Below are 24,282 nucleotides of genomic sequence, written 5' to 3' on the forward strand. Positions count from 1 at the left end.
TGGATGTTATGTGTGTTGTGTAATATGATACTTTATACTAAATATTGGTAATTTATATGTAGGCTTCACATATAGATTTTTAAATGATTAAATACTGATTAGTCTTTGTCACAAGGAAGTCTTTTTATGACAAGTATTTTCATTTAGCAATTCATTTAGTCTTTTCTGTAGTAATGCAGGTATAAATTTATCAATGTTTCTTGACAGTTATTTTTATTTTTCAGGTTTTACTTGCCACATGGCTTGAGCATAGATAAAGATGGAAATTACTGGGTCACAGATGTGGCTCTGCATCAGGTAATCTTCCATGCAGCAGTTATTCAAATATTTCAGTTAATGAAGTGTGCTTTCGAAGTGATCTGGCATTATCTGGGTCTTTTTTCTGTGACCCAGTAAGTTTATAACAAGAAAAAAGAACAGCCACATCTCCAATATTTCTCTTTAGAACTCAGTGCTGTGATAAGTTCATACGTGAGTCACCTTTCTTCTTTGAATTTGCAAGAACCTTAAGGCCAAATTCCTTTGCTTTCCACGTTTGCTTCTCTCTGTCCCAGGTCTTAGTCCTATTTCATCACTTGTGTTTCATGTTTTTTTGTTTGATCTTCAGTAAATTGAAGGCAAGTTCTCTGGTACATACATGTTTATGTATAAAACATCAAATTTTTGTCCTTTTTAAGAGAAGCTATATTTCAATCACAGACTAGTCATAAGGTCTTTCTTCAAAGCAAAGCTCACATTTGATACCTGCTTTAAGAGTAGGTGGCAAAGAACTAGGAAAACGGGGGGCAGAAAAGCTAGGACCCAGAAGACATAGCTACAAACATCATCTCAGTAACCATGTAGTGCTCATGTATTATCTGGAGGGCATCATGCTGTTAGCTAAGGAAAGGGAAGGGAGTACAGGTGTGGATGGAATAGGGCATCCATGTACAAGTCTTCCTTCGCCATTAATCACCTGGATGACCTTGAGTAGATCAGTTAATCTCTGTAGCCCTCATTTATCAAATGAAGGAACCAGACCAGGTGGTTTCCAGTTCTAAAAAAGAGTATGTTCTTTTAAATAAGTCTCTGGGAGCTTACACTCTAATTGCCTATGACAGTGTTCTTGGTCATGTTGGGTGCGTGCCCATCGTAACCATGCAAGTAAGTCCTTTGTTCCTTTTGAAAAAGGTGTTCAAACTGGATCCAAACAGTAAAGAAGGCCCTCTGTTAATCCTGGGAAGGAGTATGCAACCGGGCAGTGACCAGAATCACTTCTGTCAACCAACCGATGTGGCTGTGGATCCAGACACTGGAACCATCTATGTGTCAGATGGTTACTGCAACAGTCGGATTGTGCAGTTTTCACCAAGTGGACAGTTCATCACACAGTGGGGAGAAGGTACTCAGTAACACTCTAATTATAATTCTTAGCCAGTATCACTAGGGACAGGAGATTGGTACCCCTCACATCACAAAGGATGTAATTGTCCCTGTATTGGGGAAAACAGAGCCTCTATTTGCATCCTGTTGTCTTATTCACACACACACACACACACACACACATTTAATAAGAAACTTCTAGCCTGAAATTTTGTCCAAATAGAGAGTAAATATGTAATGTGTTTGTGGTTAAGAGATATTAATAAACTTATAAACTGCTTCAGGTTATTTTTCCCTGGTTCAGATATTTAGTGGTTTACTGTCATGAATCTGGAAAAGGAAGCTGTAGAGTCAGACTTTGGTGATATTACAGGTTTTCTATCTGAGGCTTCTCTTTGTTTTGCAGAGTCTTCGGGGAGCAACCCTGCCCCAGGCCAGTTCAGTGTTCCCCACAGCTTGGCCTTGGTGCCTCCTTTGGGTCAGTTATGTGTGGCAGACAGGGAGAACGGGCGGATCCAGTGTTTTAAAATGGACACCAAGGAATTTGTGCGAGAGATTAAGCACGCATCATTTGGAAGAAATGTATTTGCAATTTCATATATACCAGGTATTTCATCTTAATTTATTTTTGTGTGTTTTGTCATACTATCTCCGTCCTTAAAAATTATTTGTCCTAATGCGCCCTTTTTATAATTTTTTCTTTATAAATAGGAATTGAAGGTGCTTTATGTATCAGATCTTAAAATAATTTTAAAACTGTTGGTGCATTGTAAATCTGTTTCAGCTAAAGAATTACTGTTGTTTATATGGAAATAATGAAGACATCAAAGATTTAACAACTGTTTTCAATGAGTTAAAAAAATTTTCCCAAACATTGATTTTTATTTTTCCTTAATTATGATCATCTGCTCTAGTTAGTAAATGATTAATATTATGGCTTCACACATCATCAACAGATGGTGTATGCTTGATGAAATCAGTATTCAAAATACCTCTGCTTGACATTTTTTAAAAAGGCATGGCCAATATTTTTAAAGGTAAATATGTAAAGTAAGTGAGGATTATGTCTAAATGCCAGGAGGAATGATCAATAAAGTCTGCAATATTTTTCTTATTTTAAAATAGATTTTCTTGACTGGAAAAAAACAAAAATAATCCAAATTCATAAAATAAGATATATTTAATTTACATTGCAAAATAACAGCATAAGATTTTTAAAATAATGAATACTGAAAAAATTGAAAATATATTTAATTTCTAAAAATTACATATACTTTTTGCAATACATTTCATTAAATATAGCTATATTTGAAATAGCACTGACTCTATAGGCATTACTATAATATTTACATTTCTTATACTTTTAAAGTTATACGTGGCTACTATCTTCCCAAGCATCCTCCAGTTTACTTAGGACATAGAATAAAGGGACTCAGGTGCCTGGTTAAGGAGCAAATTTGGCTTCCTCGAGGAATAAAATAGTAAAAAAGTGATAAAAGACTCTCATTAACATCCTTAAAAGAGATTGTCTCATTTTGATTTTTACCTCATATTTAAAGAATAAATTTGGCAAGATCATTGACCTAATAAAAAGGGTGATCAAGTTCATAGTGAATAAAGCAAATCAGCCCTGGCTGGTGTGGTTCAGTGGACTGAGCACCCGCCCATGAACGGAAAGGTCGCCAGTTCTATTCCCTGTCAGGGCACATGCTGGGGTTGCAGGCCAGGTCCCTGGATGAGAGTGTGTGAGGGGCAACTGAGCTGTTTCTCTTGTACATCAATGTTTCCCTCCCTCTCTCTCCTTCCCTTAACCTTCTCTCTAAAAGTAAATAATAAAATAAAATGTTTAAAAAAACAAATCAAATATGAAGAGAACAATATCAGAAGATAAGTTGAAATCCGATTAAAAACAGAATCTAAGCAAAATACGGTGTGTATTGTAATTGTTCGCTCTACAATATTGCACAGCAGTAATTGTTGTTGACAGTGTTGATGTTTTTACTGTGAAATGCTAAAGAACCCTATTCTGAAATCTTTAAAGAAAGATAAAAATATCTTTAACAGTGCTTTAGTATTGTGTATGTTTTATGTTTTACTTCTTTGAAAATGTAATATTCAGTTATCTGAAGTACTTATTTAACCAAAACATCACCATTTTTATTATTTTTGATAAACACTACTCTATAGTAAGAAATACAATTTTCCTAAAAAGAATATTCACCAAATAAGTGCAAGATGGTCTAATTCTTTAATTATCAAAAATATATCTTTGTTAATATATCTCATGTTTTCAAACTTAAGTTTTTTAGAATCAGACCATTCTTCTACCAATACTATAACTTACTTTCTTAGCATATTTTCTTCTGGTTCTTCTCTTAACTATAACAGAGCATACATTATCTTTTTAAAGATCTGATACTCCAAAGTGATTTGCTTGAATAACTTGATTTTCCCACTACCCCTTTAAGCTGCCTGTGATACCTGCATGTGTCTGTACCTTTATCGATATCTGTTGCTAGTGCCATACCTATACCTTCCACTTCTGTACCCTCCTCTGCATCTGCACGTACATCTGCTTCTGTGTCTGTATGTGTGTGTTCCTCGTTTCTGCTGACCTCCTTAGTGGGACAGGCCTAGCATTTTCTGGTTTTCCTACGACAAGGAAGCCAGTTTCCTAACCTGTTTGCCCCTCATCTTGTTACTCAGAAGGAAACATTTGCCAAGTGTTTTATTTTCTAGTTTGGTTGCCCATTGTAGGGATCAGATTATTACATTTATATTATTGTTGTTTGTGTAAACATACATGCATACATTTTAAGTCTAGTCTTATCCATATTTTTAAAAAAGGTTAACTGAGTATCTTGTCACAGGTTTGCTGTTTGCGGTGAATGGGAAGCCTTACTTTGGGGACCAAGAACCTGTACAAGGATTTGTGATGAACTTTTCCAGTGGGGAAATTATAGACACCTTCAAGCCAGTGCGCAAGGTATTCACATATTATACAATGCCTGACGACACACTGCAATTTGCTGATGGACACTTCGCACAGTCCCCCTCACCTTTATTCTCCACACCTATTATAATATTGTTTCTATCAGAAACTATGAAGCAATTTACAATCATATATTTTGCAAGGCAATTTTTAAGAACATATTTTGTGGAAGAGGAACTGCCTATAATTTGCAAGCCGGGTGCCACCCATTAACTGAACCCAAAGTAAAAATGAACATTAAATGACAGGCTTGCAAGATTTCAGCATGGCAACATTTTGATTTCTGGCTCCCTGTCCTTCTAGTGCACATTTGTCACAGCTCATTTATAGTATGAAGGAATAAGCCTCCTAGGCACTGCTGTCTTATGTATCTTTGCATCACGACAAATCATTGCTGATCTTGAAAGCAGAGTAGTATCTCCAAAGCATGTGTTCTGCCCCTTCTAAAGTGAGCTAAGCACTGCAACTTGCCTCATGAGCGTCCTTTGTGCTCAGCAAACCAAAGTGGGCAGATGCTGGTTGATAAGCCACAGTTGGGATAGGGCTTCTGTTCATAGTCACTGGTCAATTGTTGAGGACGGTGTCCTCAGGTAGGCCTGCTGGCCGCAAAGATAACAGCGTCATCTAGGTCCTGCCAAGTGGCAGACACGTGGCACCTTTGCAGGTTCGGCAGACAGATGGCAGTGGCAGCAGCACAACATTCTGAGGCTGCTCTTCAGGAACCAGCGTGGTGACCCTGAGTCCATCTGAAAGTACAGTTTTTAAACTCTGTCTTCTATGTCCTTGGACCGAGACAGTGATGATAGAAATGGAAATAGGCCATGAAGAAAGCCATAGTGAAGCACCAAATATCTAAGTAGATGCCAAAGCTGAGGGAGTTCTTGGAGCTAAGTCAATGAGTTTCCTTTGTTAACAGAAAATACTGTAAACTCTGGGCTTCACCATATAAAACCCCACACCGTTGCCTATCTCCCGGAATGCGTTTCAGAAATGATCTGAATGCCCGGAATTTTTGAAATGACTTCTCTTATCAGTGCTGTATAAATAGTTTTTAAGGCAGCACACGATATTTTGATTTCCATAGATTGAAACAGGCAGATTTGACAGTGATTAAAAGAAGACACATGAACGTATAAAACAAATATCAATAAATAAGTAGCAATGCAACACCAAATAATCAATGCTGTAAAAAAATAATCTGCCCTGGCTGGGGGGCTCAGTTGCTTGAAACATTGTCCTGTAAAACAAAAGGTTGCAGGTTCAAACCCCGGTTGGGGCAGGTATAAGAGGCAACCAATCGATGTTTGTCTCCTACATAGATGTTTCTCTCTCCTATTCTCTCTCATTAAAAATCAATTAAAAAACATATCCTCAGGTGAGGCTTATACAAATTAATAATAATCTACTTGTAAGTGTTCACTTTTTATTTTTTATCGTTGTTCAATTATAGTTGTCCCCATTTCCCATTTTTCCATCCCTTTCCCCTGCCCTACCCACCCCCCACTTCTTGTGTTCAATCCTCCTCCCTCCTCCCTGTGTTCACTTTTTTAAAGACTTGAAAGTCAGTGGTAAGTGTCTCTTAGCGTTTCCCAATACATAGGACTGTGTGGCGCAGAGTCAGTACCCAGAGAATGAATGAGTTACTCTGCTTGGCCTTGAGTTGCTTTGATAGGAATTCTTGGTTGTTGTTGGGGTTTTTTTGTTGGTTTGGTTGGTTTGGTTTGGTTTGAGTAATATGCTTGTTGTTTTGTTGAGTGCTTTGCTTTGTTTTTCTGTCCTTTTGTGGAGAATTTGTGTGTAGGCTCACACCCTAATTTGTGCTCTCGTTTGGGCAGCACTTCGACATGCCTCATGACATTGCTGCCTCTGAAGATGGGACTGTGTACGTCGGAGATGCTCACACCAACACTGTGTGGAAATTCACCTCAACCGAAAGTATGGTTTTTGCAATATTACACTGCATTTGTTTCCCCCCGCAGTTTTATTACTCAAAATACATGTGAAAAAAATGCATTTTCTTCCCTTTTAATTGATAGGGCCAGGAAATCAAGGTCTAAGTGGTAATTGTCAAAAGATCTGTTTGGTATTTATTTCCAGAAATAATTTTTTTTAAGTGGAGAGAAACTTTTTGCTGCCAGTTATTCCCTTGTTTCCACAGATATTCCACAGGAAATTCTTGATGCCTGACACAATGTCTGTTATCCTGAAAGCCAATCTTAACTCCAGCTCAGTCCAGAGGGAGGGAGATGGTTTTGGCGAGGCAGAGGGGCGGACTGGTTTCCACACAGGCATCACCTCCCCAGGGACTCTCCAGCTCTCTGTAGCTGCCAAGCCTACGAATGCCAGAGTCTGTGTTAGACACACGTTATCTCAAATAGAAGGTGCCTTGCGTTTTCCCTTCAGGCTTCAGCTCACTCAAAATTCTGAGCTGCCGTATTTTTATGTAACTCAAAAGTATGCATGGGGACAGAAGAGTTTCCCTGTCAGGATCAAGCCAGGCAGTATGGGGGTTTTCTAATTGCAATTTGGACATTATTTCTAACTCTTAAAAAGTATACTAACCTAGCATCTGATATAAGACAAAAAATATAAACTTTATAAATTAAAGAGCACTGTATGCTTCACAAGCCATAAACCTCAACGTCCAGAAATGCTTTTAAAACATGGCAGGGTCCAAACCATAGGGATTAAGGAGAAGAATTGAGAGTGATAAATTTGAGGTATCAGAAGCTGCACCATGCAGTTTTAGAGAAGTGATAAGGACATGTGGGCTGGATGAAGTTAGGAAATGCTAAGTAAAATGAGGAAAAATGTGAATTATAAGAAGGAAAAGTGTAAGTTATAACAAAGAAATCAGATACTATACAGGTCTTGGACCCCAAGTACATTTGGTAACTGCTGTCTTCAGCGTTATCCTTTGAGTAACTGTTGCAGTTTTCGTGATGAAGACCCAGTTAGGTCAAGTGCACGGACTTGCCGGCAGACCCATTGCATGGACCCATCCCCCTTGCAAGGGTGGCTCTCCCACTACCTGCCGGCTCCTCAGAGAGGAGCCAGAAGGTGTGGGCAGACAGGAAAGCAAAGAGAGATGGATAATTCCCAATTGCATGACTAAACACGGGTTTTTCAGAATAAAAAATGAATAAAAGCCTTTCAAGGTGGAAAAGACTTCCCGAAACCTAGCCAATATCTTCATCTTGCAGATAGGAATGGGATACTTGAACTCATTAAGCTTCCAGTCTTAAGCTCTTATTCCACCCTAGTGGCTGGGACTCTGCAGAGATGCATATCTGAGTCACCTGGGGAGGATTTTCAGTATACGCAGGGCCAGACCTGACTTGAGATCAACAGACAGGAGAGGAATGATAATGTGTGGATGTTGGAAAAGCTTCTCAAGTGTTTTTGATACAGCCCCTGATTGAGAAACATTGCCATACAGCTTTCACCTGCAAAAATAGAAAAGCTCTCTGCATAGTCCAGAAAGTAACCAAACAATAAATCAGGAAAGTACTACTGTTGGAACAGTGTGACTGTCATCAAGTGTCTTGTGTTAAACAAGTGTCTTGTGTAGTGCATTCTAGTATTTAACTAGTCAAATCCATCTATGTCATCTAGAAGACTGGTAATCAAATATGGGAGAACTAGTTATCTCTAAGATGTCCCCATGAAAACAGAACTACTAGGTATTTCAGAAATAAAACAGTATTGTGAACTCCATAAGGAAAACCTCATTTTGAATATGGAGACCTTAGAAATATTATTTTAGCTTTTCCTAGATTTTATCCAGGATTCATGGACATGGCACCTAATTAGTGATTTGTATTAAACTCTTTTCTAATCTGGTAATGAATTTGATTAATTAAGGAAGTAATTTCTACTGCATAAAATTAATATCAAAATGAAGATTTCAAATGTTCTTTTGGGAGGTTCTGATTCCCTGTGCCTTTGCTGTTGTGTGTTACAGAAATGGAGCATCGGTCGGTTAAAAAGGCTGGCATTGAGGTCCAGGAAATCAAAGGTTGGTCAGAGTCCTCATGACTGTGAGACCCAAGGCTACCATGTTGAATTATTTTATAGCTCTTGATTGCACTCAAAAGTCATCAAACTAAAAATGCCTGGTAAATTATCAATAACTTCTACTGTGCACTGAGTCTGTAAAGCTACCTGTTGCCACTGCTTTCCCTGATAAACGGAGTAGTAATCATGACCCCAAAGTCACTGATTTCGGGTGATGAGAAGTGATGGGGGGTGTAAGAAATCTATAACAAATGGGCTAGAAAGATTCAGCAAGGAAAAGCAAACAAATTAGTAACTTTTATAAGTACGTTAACCTCAAGCAAGCAGAAAAGTACTGTTCAGCGTACTAGAAAAGGTCTCTAGTCTAAGAGTGACAAAGGGCTTTGGTGAGTTAGTACTATAAGGTCCTGAAAAGATTAGCTGCTCCCCGAGCTGCTATCTTAATATCATTTAGCCCCCAACATTTACTGGGGAATGTCGATGTGTAAGGCACTGCAACAGGTTTAATGGAAATGAAACTGTGTCTGTCTTGAAGAGACTTACAGCCTGTAAGCAGTGTGTGCAAGTAAGTATATCATTGGTGTATATTATTGGGAATGGGTAGATGAGGTTAAGCTACTGGTAAGCAACTACGTGGTTCATCTGGAATTCCTGTTAAATTATTTTCTCTCTTGCTTAGGGCCAGTTTATAGTTGTACATTTTCTATTACCTGCAGGGTTTTGTCATCATTATATATACTTACTAGAGATGCTCTTGATGTTTGAGTAGCAAAGTGATTCCATTATTAGTTTGCTTTGCAAATGATTCACCTAGATATTCAGACTTAACCCTAGTCTTACTTGTTTTCCTTTCTCATGAAAGCAGGTGGAAAAGAGATGAAAAGAAGCAAGAACCAAGAGGGAGTTTAGGGAGTTTATGTAGGCAGATAAGAAAATATAGCCGGCTCAAGGTTGAAAGGGGTAAGATAATATTATAAAATAAATAAGTAGCAGTTATTTGGCATTTGTAGAGATTTCTACCCATGTGACATTACTGAGTGGCATTCACACCACACTCGTAGAATGAAGAAGTTTCTGATTCCCTATTTTTATCATTATATATAGAATTATTATCAGTTATGTTTGCTCTGGAATAAAGCTCTTGGAAAAGATGATTAATAAAACTATCATTTATGGAGCACGAACAATGGGCTCTACAGAATTATCAAGTTGAATCCTTACACCAACCATGTGGTAATTGCCGTTAACCCACTTTACACATGAAGAAATGAGGATAAGAATACTACTATGATAATAAGTGGTGAAGTTGGCTTTTAAGCAAAGTCTGCTTTGTACCAAGTCTGTGCTCTTAACCACTATTACTATACTGCTGAGGAGAGATGAATCCTACCAATGTTTTTTTTACCATAAATTCTTCCAAGAACTATAGATTGCAGAGGGTTGTAGATTACATTGGATTATCTGGGATTTCAAAGTGGACTCAAACTATTTCTGTCTAAATAGATCCCACCAAAAAATTCTAGATTGTATTGGTTGGCCTGTTGAGCAGAGCCATCCACACTGACCTCAGCTTGGCTGGCGAATGAGAGGTGAACCATGCTCTCCTGTAGTCCATTTCGTCTCTCCTCGGTGCACAGTACTGAGTCCTTTTGATTGAAATCCTTCCAGCCCGTGGCAGAAGGCAGCAGTTCCAATAGCAAATTTTACTGAAGTGTGTTTTCATGATGGTCACATTGAATGGTTAGGAATATCCAAACTCAAATGAAGTTGTTCTATTCCTTATGAACCCATATGACTCTCAATAAAACACTGTCTTTTAACATTACTTTCTTATTTTAAAAAGGAAGATAGCCCTGGCTAATGTGGCTCAGTTGGGGCATTGTTCTATAAACTCGAAGGTCTCTGGTTTGATTCCCAGTCAACGCACATGCCCAGGGTGCAGGTTTGGTCCCCAGTCGGGGCACGTGCAAAAGGCAACTGACTGATGTTTCTCCCTCACATTGATGTGTCTCTCCCCCTCTCTTCCTCCCATCCCCCCCTCTCTAAAATCAATAAGCATGTCCTTGGGTGAGGATTTTAAAGAAAGGAACATAAATCATGCTGGATCTCCAGAGTTTGTCCTTTACCAAAATCTAGAAGCTTAATTTAAACCACCCCTTACAGAAAAGAGAAAAACACCATCTTAGATTTAATACAGTAATTGTAAATTTCCAAATTTGAGTAACCTTTGATTATTCTCACCCCAGCTGTGAATGGCAGTGTTTCAGAATCTGTGTTGTGTTCTCCGGGAATTTCAGGGATAAAGGAATCTGTGATGATAAGAAACCTACAAAAAGAATTTAAATTTCCAAATGAAGTTACCAGGGATAAAACTGATATGCCGATATTCCACCAAAAATATAGCCTTTATACCTCCTCCACCTCACAATAAGGATGACGACACTCAAAGCACCAGAGAGGGTGTGGAAATCCAGAGTTTCTACAGTGCAATGTGTGTATCTTAGCAAGGTCATTATATCATTCTCAGCACACTTTCCAGGACTGCTAAACAGACTCTTTCAGGCTGTTGCCTACTTTGTCCATAATGGAGCCCAGTCCCAGCTCTGCCTTAGAAAAGAAACTAGATATGAGCTGCTACAGCCATGACAAGTAGAAAACGCTAGGTAATTTCTTTGGTTATGGTCACTTTCATATACAAATAACTTTTCGCTTTGGCTGATGTGGCTCAGTGGGTTGAGTGCCGGCCTGTGAACCAAAGGGTCACTGATTCAATTCTTAGCCAGGGCACATGCCTGCGTTGTGAGCCAGATCCCCAGTCAGGGATGCGCAAGAGACAACTACACATTGATGTTTCCCTCTCTCTCTCTCCCTTCACCTCTCTAAAAATAAATAAATACAATCTTTAAAAAATAAAAATAAAAACAACAACCTTTCTTCCATGACAGCAATTTCTTAATTGCCAGTCTATATCTTTGCCCTTTGTTTTTAAAATTCTATTGTCTATTTTTATTATTCTCCTGCTTAAATATAGAATAAGCTTAAATATTAGCAACTTGCATATCTTTTCTAGAGCAATAAAGAAAAAGACAAAACAGTGGTTAGGAAGAGTAAAAGTCACATTTGTATTCTTCATGGAAACTGAGACTTAGGTTAAATTGAGCCCTCTAGATTTATGAACCAATCCTTTTCCTTCTCTCCCACTGAAGTTTCAAGAGCCACTCCATTTGACAAAAGAGGAGAAATAATGGTATCTCTTTAACCATAGCACAGGGAAGAAAGTGAGAGCTACAACAAGTCATCTGTAAGAAGATGGTGATAATAATACTGCCTACACAGAGGTTTGGTGGATGATTAAAAGAGAACAATGCCTAATGTAGCTTTAAGTGCTCCATGGGTGTCATTGAGACTGTGAAGGAGGCTGGCTCAGATCACTGAAGCAGAAAGCTGGGACCTGCGGTTTGTGTATATCATAACTCATGTTTACAGTGTCTTAAGTAATTTGAGAAATGCTTTCTTGGAAAAGTATCCAGCAAGCTACTAAGATGTTTCTATGTATATTAAAAATTTAAAAAAGTTTTCTACTTACTTAATTTTAGAGAGGGGGAAGACAGGGAGAAAGAGAAGGAGAGAAACATCAATGTGTGAGCGATGCATCAATCCATTGCCTTTCACGCGCACCCAACTGGGGACCTGACCCACAACCCAGACATGTGCCCTCACTGGGAATGGAACTAGTGAGCCTTTGGTTCGCAGGCTGATGCTCAATCCACTGAGCCACACCAGCTAGGGCCATATATTAAAGTTTAACCAAAGATTTTCCTGACAGAGTTAAACCTCCCATCACTGTGGTCTTGTCAAAATTTCTATGAGGCCATATGATTCACTCTACTTCATAAGGTAGAAAGGCATCCCAAGAAATTGAGGTTCCAGAAATGGAGCATTTGGGCAAACATGGTTGTGTCTTCTAGCCATTGCACAGTAGGGCTTTTATACCAACACACATCTGTGCTTCTTCAGGGCAAGAATGTCTCAGGGCTCAAGTCATTTTCTTTTTCTTTTTCTTTGTTTTTTACTAAACAATTTATTATGGACGTGTATCAGATTTTGAATCCAGACCTTTTAACTTTTACATCTATATAGGTCAGAATATAAAAACAAAAATACAGCACACTTACTCTTTAACATAAGAAGGTGAGAATAACATGAGGGGACCAGGGCACACTGGTTTTCCAGACAACATCGGGTGCATTCAGGGTGGGACGGCTGTAGACTGCACTGGTTTTTCCAATGCCCTATTCAAATTATTATCGCTCCACAACTACTCCAAAGTTTGCTTTCCTAAAAATTAGTTTAATATGTTCATGGATTTAAGTGGTCAGGAATTTGGATAGATCATAGTTGGAATGTCAAGTCATTTTCAAGTTAACAGTTATTAAGATCCTGCATCAAGTTATGTAGTTTTATTGTATCGATTTCCCAAATAGTACTTGAGGTCCGATAGCTACCTAATACCCACCAGTATCACAGAATAGTTATACAAGTTATTTTCATTAAAAGCAAAACGATGTATGGTGCATCTGTGTGCATTTACCATTTGCTGGGGCTTTAGGAAAGAAACTGAAGGGGACACTTTCCAGTTTATAATCCTAGAATTAGAGTGTGTAACTATGCATGTGATGTACCAATAATTCATTGCACATGAAAGAGACAAGGAAACAAATACTTATTAAACAGCTTCTTTATGGTAACATTTACAGGCAGCAGCTGTATGAAGGAGGCATGTCATATCACAGTTTTACAGATGAGGTTACTAAAGCCCAGATTATTTAAGTAACTTGCCCAAAGTTACACAACTACATAGATGCCTGGGATTGGAGGTCAGATTCACTTCACTTCAGCCTGCATATTAATTCTGTCCTCTACACCATGCTGGCTAATTTAATCTTTGAAAAAACGCAAAGGGAGGGTACAGATTTTGTGCAATTATGGCTAAGAGGAAATAAAACATAGAGCCAAAGAAAACCAATTGAAAGGTGAAAAAACATTCAGTGGCAATGATCAATCGTAATACGTGCTGCCAGATGCTTAGGTAAAGACATTGAAACATGAACCCAGTGGGCATTGGACTCAACAAGGTCTTGATGAGCAGCTGTTGATTGGCCCGGGGCCTGGGGGAGGGCTTTGGAGTCTTTGAATCCGTTGAACATTGTGAACTCTTCTTTCCCTGAAGAATCCGAGGCAGTTGTTGAAACCAAAATGGAGAACAAACCCGCCTCCTCAGATTTGCAGAAGATGCAAGAGAAACAGAAACTGATCAAAGAGCCAGACGCCGGGGTGCCCGTTGTTCTCATTACAACCCTTCTGGTTATTCCGGTGGTTGTCCTGCTGGCCATTGCCGTATTTATTCGGTGGAAAAAATCAAGGGCCTTTGGAGGCAAGTAAAATGAGTCCCTTGAACTTGGAACCTTTTGTGTGTGTTCTCTGCCTTATTTGATGTCACTGTCTATGTTCCAAATATTGTCTATAGTTAGTATCACAGTAGAAAATATATCCGGAGCCTCAGAAATTTGGATAATTAGATTAAAATATAACTTTTAATATTGCCTTTTAGCAACTGGCTTAAGCCTAATTAATGTCTCCATACTACATAGATAAGCACAGGCAGGGTAAATTAGCTGAAGGGTCAGGAAGAAGCTCCCTGCTGTTAGAAATAGTCCCAGTCCTCAAAATAGTGCGGTCCGTTACTTGGGAGTTGTAATTCTCCCCACCTGCTGGTCCTGGCTCTAGCTCTTAGCTCCTTGACCTTGGGCAAGTTACTTAATTTCTCTAAGCCACAAGTTTCCTCATTTGTAAAGTGAGAATAAAAGACTCACTCAGGTTGTGTAAGGATTAGATGAAATAATGTACATAAAGGATTTATCTCAGTACGTGGTACCTAGCATTTATTATTACAGAATAATCTTTGGTAATAAAGTAATAACCGCCATAAAAAGCCAAAAAAGATACTTGTGTTAAACCTCAGCTTTCTCAGGAAACCACCTACTTCTATAACAAGCCATTTGGTAGTTTTTAAGTAGTCATAAATTAGGCCATCAGCCTTTCCTGACCATGCAAGGCAGGGTCCACAACTGCAGTCTGTCATTTATCAAATCATTATCACAGTTCAGAACCCAGGAGCTGAGTTCCTTTTAGGACATGCAAACAAATAATTCCACCTGTGATTCTCACCTCTCAGGAGTGGTCCCTTGGCTGGGCCCCCAGGTCCTAGGGCAAGAATCTACATCTTCGTCTGGAAGGAACTCATGGGCCAGGGTGAAAGGCAGCATTTGATCAAAAAACAGCATCTGGTTCAATCTCAGGCCAAGGCAGCCATGGCTGGCGCTCGGCGCCCCTGGCACAGTCCTGACACAGAAAAGGACACAGGAACAGAAACAAGAGGATTCAATTTAATAGGATATAAAAGAGGGTTTTCCTAGGACTTTCTTTTACTTTTCATCTGCAATCAATAAAGCTCTGTACAAATATAGTTAGCTGTTCCTCCAGAAGACTGCTCTTGAGCCTCTGCTATGGGTAGGAACTTGGTAAGCAGGGACAAAGATAAAAAAAAAAAAAACAGTCACTGTTTTCATGGAGTTAGATGGCAGCTTCAAACAAGGAGAATTTTGTGTGTTTACTGGTTTACTGATGTATCTCCAGGACAAATAATAGGTCCTGGCACTAGGGATTCAATAATAATTGTTGGAAGAATGAACAAAGAAATAAATGGAGCTCACAAAATAGATGACGCATGAAAAAGAGATGACACATGAACTTGGTAATCAAGGGTGGTAAGTGCAGTGATAACTATTTACCAGGAGTATCAGGAATATGAGGGGACTGGGGACAGGTAGCAGAGCAAGAAGGTCAGTAAGTAACCTACCCCGGACGAAGGTACAGCTGTGGAGTCAAGAAAGTCTGGCTTCTCCTGTTTGCTGTTGAGCACAGGTGACCCGGCGCCATCACAGAATGGGAGTCCACACGAGTGTGTTGGGAAGGCAGAGACCCAGGTCAAACCATATGAACGCACTATTAACGTAATCACATTTTATTTAGAAAAATTGAAGGTTTATATATTACAATCTGGCACCGTTAATTCTAAAAGGAAATCAGCCTCATACTTTTTCAACATTTGTTCTTGATCTCCTCCAATCTATGAGGACTTTTAGTAACCCTCATGAAAGACTCCATTTATTCAGCACACCGTTATTGCACGTGAGATCCACATTGGAGACCGTAGTCGGCTCAGGGGGTGAAAGACCAACTAAGGGCTGCCCTGGACCCTCACAGAACTTACAGTCCGATGTGTTGGCTTTCTAACAATCTTAACTAGACTCCTCTTCCCTTCTTCCCCATTTCCCTCCCAGCCCACTCTGCTGCCTCTCCTTTGTTATCTGCCTGCTAGCTTTCTCCATAATGCTGCCTCCCTTCTTGGTTAGAGACTTCATAGAGAAACCGCTATTGCCCCGACACAGTTCTTCGGGAGGCTGGAAGGCAGGGCAGAGCGTGCAGGAAGACACCCAGCAATGGGAAAAATGAAGTCCAGCTGGAGTTCCACCTCCCCATGAGGAAGGGATGTTGCTCTTTCATGGAGATGGGCAACCCATGGGGGACATTTCAGTCACTTTGTGCAATTGAAAATGCTCAGGGTTTCAGGTCCTCTGCCTTCACTAAGTCACACGAAAGGGAAATGATGTGCACGAATCTCAAGCTTTCTCAAACAGGGCATTACTGTTCTTCATAGAAAGACGAAAGCCTAAGGCAAAGATTTCTAAATTATAATGATGAAAACTTCCCCAATTTTACAAATTACTGGTAATTTAGTTTTGTCCTAATAAAAATAAGTAATGTTTGTTGAGCAATTATTGTATACTCAGCAGGCACTGTTCTGTATACATTATAGGTAGCATCCCTCTGAATTGTACAGGTAGGCAGAGATTGTCACTGCTCTCTCATTCCCAGAGGGGAGAACTGAAGCTCAGAGTAGTTGATTGAGACTGCACAGCCTGGAAGAGAGAGATGTGGGCAGGACTCAAACCCAGCTGTGGCCCTTATGTGCATCACAGAAAAATACTACTTTTTTTCCTTGGAATTGAATGCAGACCAGAGCCAGACCTTGTTAATCATTTATGAATTCCTGAATTGGACATGAAAGTTGAGCCCATGGATTGAGGAGGGTGATTGGGACTCATTTTGAAATGTGCCATCTTTTCCTAGCAGATTCTGAACACAAACTCGAGGCAAGTTCAGGAAGAGTGCTGGGAAAATTTAGAGGTATGCCTGTGACCTGTGAGAATCCTTCACATTTGGTTCAAAGTCAACACGCTCACGTCTTTTGAAGAGCAAGGAGATCATTTGTACTTTCTCTCCAAAAATTAAACCCCTGTGTGCAGCTTAGCACCTCCCTGCGTTAAATACAGAGCGCAAGCTATAAACTAAACCAAAGCCTGTGGCCCTGGCAGCAAATTTCCCAGCTTCATTTTTCCACCTTGCCATTCTGTATTTCTAATTCTCTTCCCCTGCCTTTTATCTGACTCCATTTGTCTTCAGTACATTTTCTGTCACTCCTGTCAGCATGTCATGCTTGTCATTGTAAAGATGACCTTTTCATAAAGTCACTGAAATGAAGAGCTGCCTGTGGGTGCCAGTTCCCCAGAGCCTAGAAAAGGCAGGAGGTGAAAAGTGAATCTGAAATAATCCTGCAGAATCACATAATTCTGGGGAAGTTTGCGTTTCCTTATGTGTTTCCATACGTGTGTGGAGTAGTACCTTTCTGACTTTGTAGGATCGGCATTTCTGTATGTCATTCTTTTTTTGTTCATCCCCACCTTCCAACTTCGTTTGCCATTTAAGAATTTACAACAAACAGACAATCGTTTGTGTAAACTGCATCTCAATTCTGTATTAATTGTTTTCTTCAGGAAAGGGAAGTGGAGGCTTAAACCTCGGAAATTTCTTTGCGAGCCATAAAGGCTATAGTCGAAAAGGGTTTGACCGCCTGAGCACGGAGGGCAGTGACCAGGAGAAAGACGAAGATGACGGCAGTGAATCCGAGGAGGAGTATTCTGCCCCGCTGCCCGCCCCCGCGCTTTCCTCCTCCTGAAAACCGGGGTCTGCGAGCTGGATGGAATTTATCAGGAATGCCAGATTCCTTTCTCTTTAGCACGTTTAGAGTTTTGTGTATTTAATTGTAAACTGTACTAGTCTGTGTGGGACTGTACACCTTTTATTTACTTCATTTTTGTTTAGTTGGCTTCTGTTTCCAGTTGAAAAGTATCCTAAAAGTTCACAACAGTGCCATTGTCCATATATGAACATAGAGTAGAGAAACAGCCCTCTTCCTCCATCACACTACTAATTTGTGATGGAGGTTTGCTCATTTACACTTCTGAGACTCATCTGTAGATGTAAATAACGCCACTCTCTGCTTGAACACAGTATTTTCCCATTAGCGCTTCCATTGCCAATGTCTTTCTTTGGTGCCTTTCCTGTTAAGCGTTCTCAGCCTGATGACGAAGCTGCTAAATCTCCTTCTATTTTTTTAAAATCACTAGCATTATATTGCAACAAGGGAAAGAAAAAAGTCTCTATTTAAATTCTTTTTTTTTAAATTTTCTTCTTCAGTTGGTGTGTTTGGGGGATGTCTTATTTTTAGATGGTTACACTGTTAGAACACTATTTTCAGAATCTGAATGTAATTTGTGTAATAAAGTGTTTTCAGAGCATCAGTTGTCAGAGTATATTTTGCAATTTCTGCATATTTCAGGGCTTTATATACAAATTTTGTATAAATTACACAAACCACAGATATAGTGAAACCTACTCAAAATCTTCAGTAGAAATGTTGTATTGTATTAAAATTAAAAAGGTATTTTGTTATGTAGCCATTATGAATTAAAAAACAGCCTAAGAGTTAACATACATGTGTAAACCAGGCCCCCTTTTATTTTTTTTATTTTAATTTTTATTTAACTCTTGTTCAAGTACAGTTTTCTGTCTTATATTCCCAGCCCTACCAGGCCCCCTTTTAAAATTCGAAGAGAGATTTTGCCTGTTTATCAATCAGAAGGTAAATATTTTAATAAAGCATGATCGGAGCTAAGAGCAAAACTGTCTCAGATTACATATGCAAATAAATTAATCTTTGTAGATTACTAATAGTTTTCTTTTGTAAAGAATAATCTTAAACCATCTTTTTCATATTCCAGCAGTGCAATTTAGTAAGAAGTGGGTAATTTTTAGTTTTAGAAGAGACACTAGAACTCTTTAATTCAGGTATTGTAGTAGTTGGGAGGCTGGTGGTTTAACTGACTAGACTAATCCTGAAAACAGTGCAGGCTCTTGTGCTAAAAGTATAATGTCCTGCCCTGGCTGGTGTAGCTCAGTGGATTGAGTGCAGGCCTGCGAACCACACGATCGGTTCGATTCCCAGTCATGGCACACGCCTGGGTTGCAGGTCAGTTCCCTGCAGGCCAACTCCCAGCAGGGGGTGCACAAAAGGCAACCATACATTGCTATTTCTCTCCTTCTCTCCCTCCCTTCCCCTCTAAAGATAAATAAATAAATTTTTTTTAAAAAGTATAACGTCCTTCAGCTTTGTTACATAGAAAATCTAACTTAACGTAGACTTACTCTACTTCATAAGTGATACCAAAGAGGATCTGTTTTAAAAAATTGTCACTTCTCACATGTTTACTTCACCTTATTGAAAATGCTTTTGCTCTTATATTTATTTATTTTGCTAATAGCAGTAGTTTTATTATTTACGTTTATCATTATTATTTAACTTAGGCACCCTCCCCAGGTAGAAACTTCGCGTTTTTTGCTTACTGTGATCTTCATTCTTAAAGAAGAATGTATTTGTCCTCTCTCTGACCACTCCCTTGTTTACGCCCCTTTCACCACGTCAGTGGTGATTCTGTAAATAACGATGAATGCCGAATTCTGTCATTTCACCTTCATTAGCTGGTGTTCTTCTGTAAATGACTGAGAGTCTTACTGACTCTCGCCCAACAGATACTGGCAGCATCTACTCAAGAGCATAAAGCACTCCCCACATTTTGAAACTGGAGGTCACTGCTGAGCCAAAAAGCAGAGACAGGCACTAGATTATAATTCTACTTTTATTAATATCAGAGGTCAGCAATCTGAGAAGGTAGCAGGTAAAAATCCTACCATCCACCTTACCTTGAGCTTTCAGAAGCAAGTTTATATAGGGGAAACCTGGGAATTTGGGAGGGGGAAATTCCTATGAGGATCGCTGACATGTGGTTTCTCCCAGGAGTAAGGGGAGGGAGAGCTGAAAGCAGAGTCGCTCCCTCCCTTAGTCTCCTTATCTCTCCTTTGCATTCCCATTTCTCCCTTCCCCAGACACTTGTGGTTTACAGCCAGGGAGCAGAGGTATAAACCATTCACTCTCAAGTGCCCTTGGTTAGGGGAGATAAGGTCTTGGGATTCACCAGCTGGTTGTAAATTGCACAGACTGTTTGTCCTTGTTTCATTTTCTTATCTCAGTTTCCCCATTCCACTCACTAAGGAATTTCCCTATCTTCTCACTATCCTGTTTCCCTTTTATTTGTAACCAATATAACATGCTCCCCAAATTCATAGTGCAAATTTGGTCAAATACCTTTTATTTTCCCAGGTAATTAATTGCGCAAGTCTTTACCTTTCTTATGGCCGAAAATCAATTAACAGCCTTTCAATGTTTGGCTTCCCCCTCCTTTCCTTCTCTGGAATTGTCAGAGAAATCCCAGATCCCCCAAGGAGAATATGGAGCATGGAATCAGCCAGTTTGCAGATGCCACCGAGGCATATTCTAGTCCAGTTCACCCACACTGCAGTTGGCACCTGATGCCTCATGACATCACTGTTCACGATCGTTCTGAAAACCACTCCTAAGAAAGCCGTTGCTCCCCTGCTGCCTGAATGGGGCTCCCGCCCAGGTGGCCCTCCCAGAGTGCTGCACTCGGCCTCTGAGGCTGCAGTTTTTAGCGCGGGGCACTTAGATCACACACACAGCCACCTTCATACCTGTGCTTCACAGACAGCCACAGCCTGCCTCCCCTCCCCATAATCCAAACTAGAGGTCAGTTTTTCCCTTAGCCTTTAGAACTCATAGTATCGTTATCCCTCCGCACAATATTGTATGGAAAAGCTCTAGAACTTACCTTGCATAACTGAAAATTTATACGTGTTAAATAGCAACTCCCCATTTGCCTGTCCCCCTTACATAAGTGAAGTCATATGGAATTTGCCCCGTGACTGGCTTACTTCACTCAGCATAATGCACTCCAGGGTCATTAATTTTGTCTTACATGTCAGGGCCTCCTTTTCAAGGCTGAATAGTACTCCATTATCTGTTGATATCACATTTTCTTTATTCCATTATCAGCCAGTGGACATTTAGTTTGTTTCCACTTCTTGGCTATTATGAATAACCCATCAGCCCTTCCTGACCAGAGATGGGCTGGCTGTTGGTCCCCTGTGACTTTCTGAGAGGGAGTCCCTGGTGAGTCTTAAGTGTTTTAAATTGGCCCAACCAGGAAAGTTTCCTTCCATGACTCAAAGGAAGGAAACACCTGTTTGTCATTAATGAACACTTCTGAATATGTAACAAACAAAAATCTCTAAATCCTGGGTACACAGTGCTGAAAGGCAATGCCCCTGCTTTACTAGGATTTCCAGTCTAGTGGCATGGATACTTTTTTTCTTTTCTTTTTTGTCTTATTAAAGAAGAAAAAACAAACGTAACCCCTGACTGGGTACTCCATAATGTACAGGAATGGACTTTTTAAAATGATGCCCAAAGAAATGAATTGACTAGTTATACTAATCCCAGTGCCTCTTTACATATAGTAGATCCAGTTTCTGGCCTTTTGATTTCTTTTAGCTTATTTTCTCTTATATTTTTATATTTCCAAGATGTCAGACAATTCACAGAAATATTTAAGTGTTTCACATTTCTGGGGCCTTATTCTAAGTCTACCTTGGCCTTCATTAAAAAGAAAGTGCTCCTTTCTTAAAAAAAAAAAACAATTCTCACATCTGTAATAAAATATGTCCCCAAGTAATCCAATAAAAACTAAATTGAAAGGCAAAGGATTCATTCAGCAGACACTGATTGAGCTTCATGATGTGCAAAATACAAAGATTAAAAAAACGCACAGTCTCGCCCTCCAGGGTTTATAATCTAGCAAGACAGCTAAAATAAGCCTGTAATGATTGCAGTGGAAGACAAGAGGAGCACGCGCCAAAGGCTATCAACTCTCTGACTGAAGAGCACCGAGTTTTCACAAAGGTGATTTTTGAGTAAGGGAGAGGAGGGCCGAGGGACAACGCTGGTCACATTAGAAGATTAGCAACAGGGCTCGAGGTCAGGTAGTTTACAGGGACATTGGTAGACGGGCTAGAGAGCCAGGTTGGGGCAGCAAGCAGTGTTTCAAAACCATGGGGGAATTTGGATTTGGAACTGAATCTGGGACATTTGATTTTATCATGCATACACACATGCACATACCCCCCACCCCACACACAAAGTTGTGTCCGGAAAAAGTCCAGCCGTTGTTAATATAATGAGAATGGTTTGCTCAACGTTGATGTAACCTGGCAGCCAAGGAGAGTGGACTGGAATGCACATGTGTGAACAATGACAACTTCACTGTACTAGTCAGTGGGGGTGTCAGACACCACTGAGTGATCATGTGAACTGTGTGGCTGTCACATTCAAAATGACTAAGCAAATAGAGCAATGAATCTGCATCAAATTTTGCAGTAAGCTTGAAGATTGCTCTGCAGAAACTATTTGGAGGATTCATAAGCCTTTTGGGGACAATGTTGCAGTTATGGGCAACTGGTGATTGGCATCTTCAGCTCACCTGTTTACCCATCAAGTCTCATGCAGGGTTTTTTTGCAAAGCATCAAATCACTCAGATGACTCAGCCCCGCTACAGCCCAGATTTGGCACCCTGCAATTTCCGGCTTTTCTTAAAACTAAAATCTCCTTTGAAAGGGAAGAGATTTCAGACCATTAATAAGATTCAGGAAAATACGATGGGGCAGCTGGTGGCATTGAGAGAACTGTGTGAGGTCCCAAGGTGCCTACTTTGAAGGGGACTGAGGCATCATTTCCCTTTGTACAATGTTTCTTTTATCTTCTTCAATAAACGTCTCCATTTTTCATAGTACTTGGCTGGGTACCTTCTGGACAGACCACATGGAGACACATTTACTGAGACTTACTAATAAAAGTAAAAGAATACTGTATCAAATAGGACATAGAAAATAAATTATTCTTGTAATATATGTCCTAGCTCAAGGTAGTCCAAATCCTTAGGAAATTGGGTGTTGTTCTTTATTAACATTGGATAAAAGTCCTTTATCAGATGTTTGATTTGCAAATATTTCACCCCAGCATGTGGATTATCTTTTCATTCTCTCCACCTTGTTTTTCAAAAGGAAGCTTTTGAGTTTTGGTGAAGTGAACATTTGTTATATTCACAAAGGGTCCTGAGATTCACGGAAATCTTCAAAGATTACAGTAAGGCTCTGACTGTTCCATTTCCATTCAGAAACGAGGGGTGAGCACCCAGGAGTCTTCATTCCCCAGAAGGCTGCTCACCTCCTCAGCCTCATCTCACCCCACCACTCCTACCCTCACCATCCTCGCTCCAAGAAGAACCTGTATTAAATTTCTTTCTGAAATTGCCATGCCCTTACTGGCCCCCAGCTCCCAGACACTTTTCCAACTGCCCAGACAGGCTTCCCCAATCAAAGCACGCATCTCATGCAGTTGATTTGGGTCGACTCTCTCTCTCTCCTTCCCAAAGCTGTTTTCCCCCCGGTTGGCTTCATTCTCTAGAATGTTCTCTCTATGCCATATGAAAGATGCCTCTGGTAGGTGTCTGCAAATTTGAGACTCCCCTACTCCTCCCTATATCTGTATCAAACACCCCAAAGGATTCAGGAACACAAGAATGGTAGTGTTTTCTTTTTCAGAAATGAAAACAGATTTGCAAAGATTTATCCTCTACTCTATCCTGCAGTTAACTCTTTCAGTACTGAGGAAAGTTTTCCCTCTTGAACCCTCTAAGGAAATTTCCCTGGCATATGTCACAGGGTCATTTCCAAGCTAATCCTTTGCAAAGGGAATGGGGTTATTTTACACAGCTGAGGTTTATGCCTGACGCTGAGGCGGCATCAACTTTCCCCAAGTTCCATGGCTGCTCAGAAGAAGTGCTAGACTCATCCACAAAATTCAGACAGGAAGGAGAGAGAGAAGAAAATGGTTGCCAAGTAGGCAACCAACAATCCAGTACAGGCTGGCTCACTCCCTGTTGAGAGAAAAAAATTCATTTATCGATAGATAACTGCGAATTTTCCAAACCTCAAGTCGCTTACCATCTAGAGGGAAAATAAATTCCTTTAGCTCAAGGATGGAAGCAGAGCCAGGCACCTGACAAAGTTTGGAGTGAGGGATCATAGAAAGTAAATGCTAAAGTTGAAGAAGGCATTAAATTGAAAAATAGTAAAATAGAAGTGGTCACTATATGAAAATTCTCTTTGCATAGTTCTCCGATGGTTAGCTTTTTAATCACCCCAAAGCCTTTCTAAAAACCAAGTATTGCATAGTTTTCTCAATATGTTTTTGATACTCTTCCAATAACAATATAATTCCAGAGCCACAGAATCTAATAAAAGTTCCAAAAAGCAAAGGTTCTGGGTGACGGTTGAAAGCATGCTCTGAAACGAAGGCTGGAGATATTGCACTGACCTCAAATTACTGGTGGGAAAAGAGCCTGGATTCCAGATCAGATTTTAGAGAACATTTTAGGATCATTTTCACATTTGTATATGTAAATGTTTAACTCTGCTA

At 39.8% G+C, this 24,282-nt stretch overlaps 1 protein-coding gene across 14 annotated transcripts in view; it reads left to right on the forward strand.

The window, feature by feature from the left end:
• Positions 1–18,135, forward strand: part of PAM (peptidylglycine alpha-amidating monooxygenase) — a 277,949-nt gene extending 259,814 nt beyond the window's left edge. For 4 of the 14 annotated variants that reach the window (XM_037032081.1, XM_037032089.1, XM_037032082.1 and 1 more), the window contains 9 exons: positions 225–297; positions 1,171–1,381; positions 1,769–1,969; positions 4,233–4,348; positions 6,190–6,289; positions 8,319–8,372; positions 13,602–13,805; positions 16,625–16,681; positions 17,329–18,135. In XM_037032081.1, the coding sequence (XP_036887976.1) occupies positions 225–297; positions 1,171–1,381; positions 1,769–1,969; positions 4,233–4,348; positions 6,190–6,289; positions 8,319–8,372; positions 13,602–13,805; positions 16,625–16,681; positions 17,329–17,510 (1,198 nt within the window). In that variant the 3' untranslated portion in view covers positions 17,511–18,135. The remainder of the gene's footprint in view (positions 1–224; positions 298–1,170; positions 1,382–1,768; positions 1,970–4,232; positions 4,349–6,189; positions 6,290–8,318; positions 8,373–13,601; positions 13,806–16,624; positions 16,682–17,328) is intronic. The other 10 variants (XM_037032083.1, XM_037032090.1, XM_037032084.1 and 7 more) reach the window with 5 other exon arrangements.
• The last annotated feature ends 6,147 nt before the right edge of the window (positions 18,136–24,282 follow it).

The sequence above is a fragment of the Sturnira hondurensis genome, unplaced genomic scaffold (assembly GCF_014824575.4).
Source record: "Sturnira hondurensis isolate 20B ecotype Veracruz unplaced genomic scaffold, ASM1482457v3 Scaffold0021354, whole genome shotgun sequence".
In the NCBI taxonomy this organism is placed as follows: Eukaryota; Metazoa; Chordata; class Mammalia; order Chiroptera; family Phyllostomidae; genus Sturnira; species Sturnira hondurensis.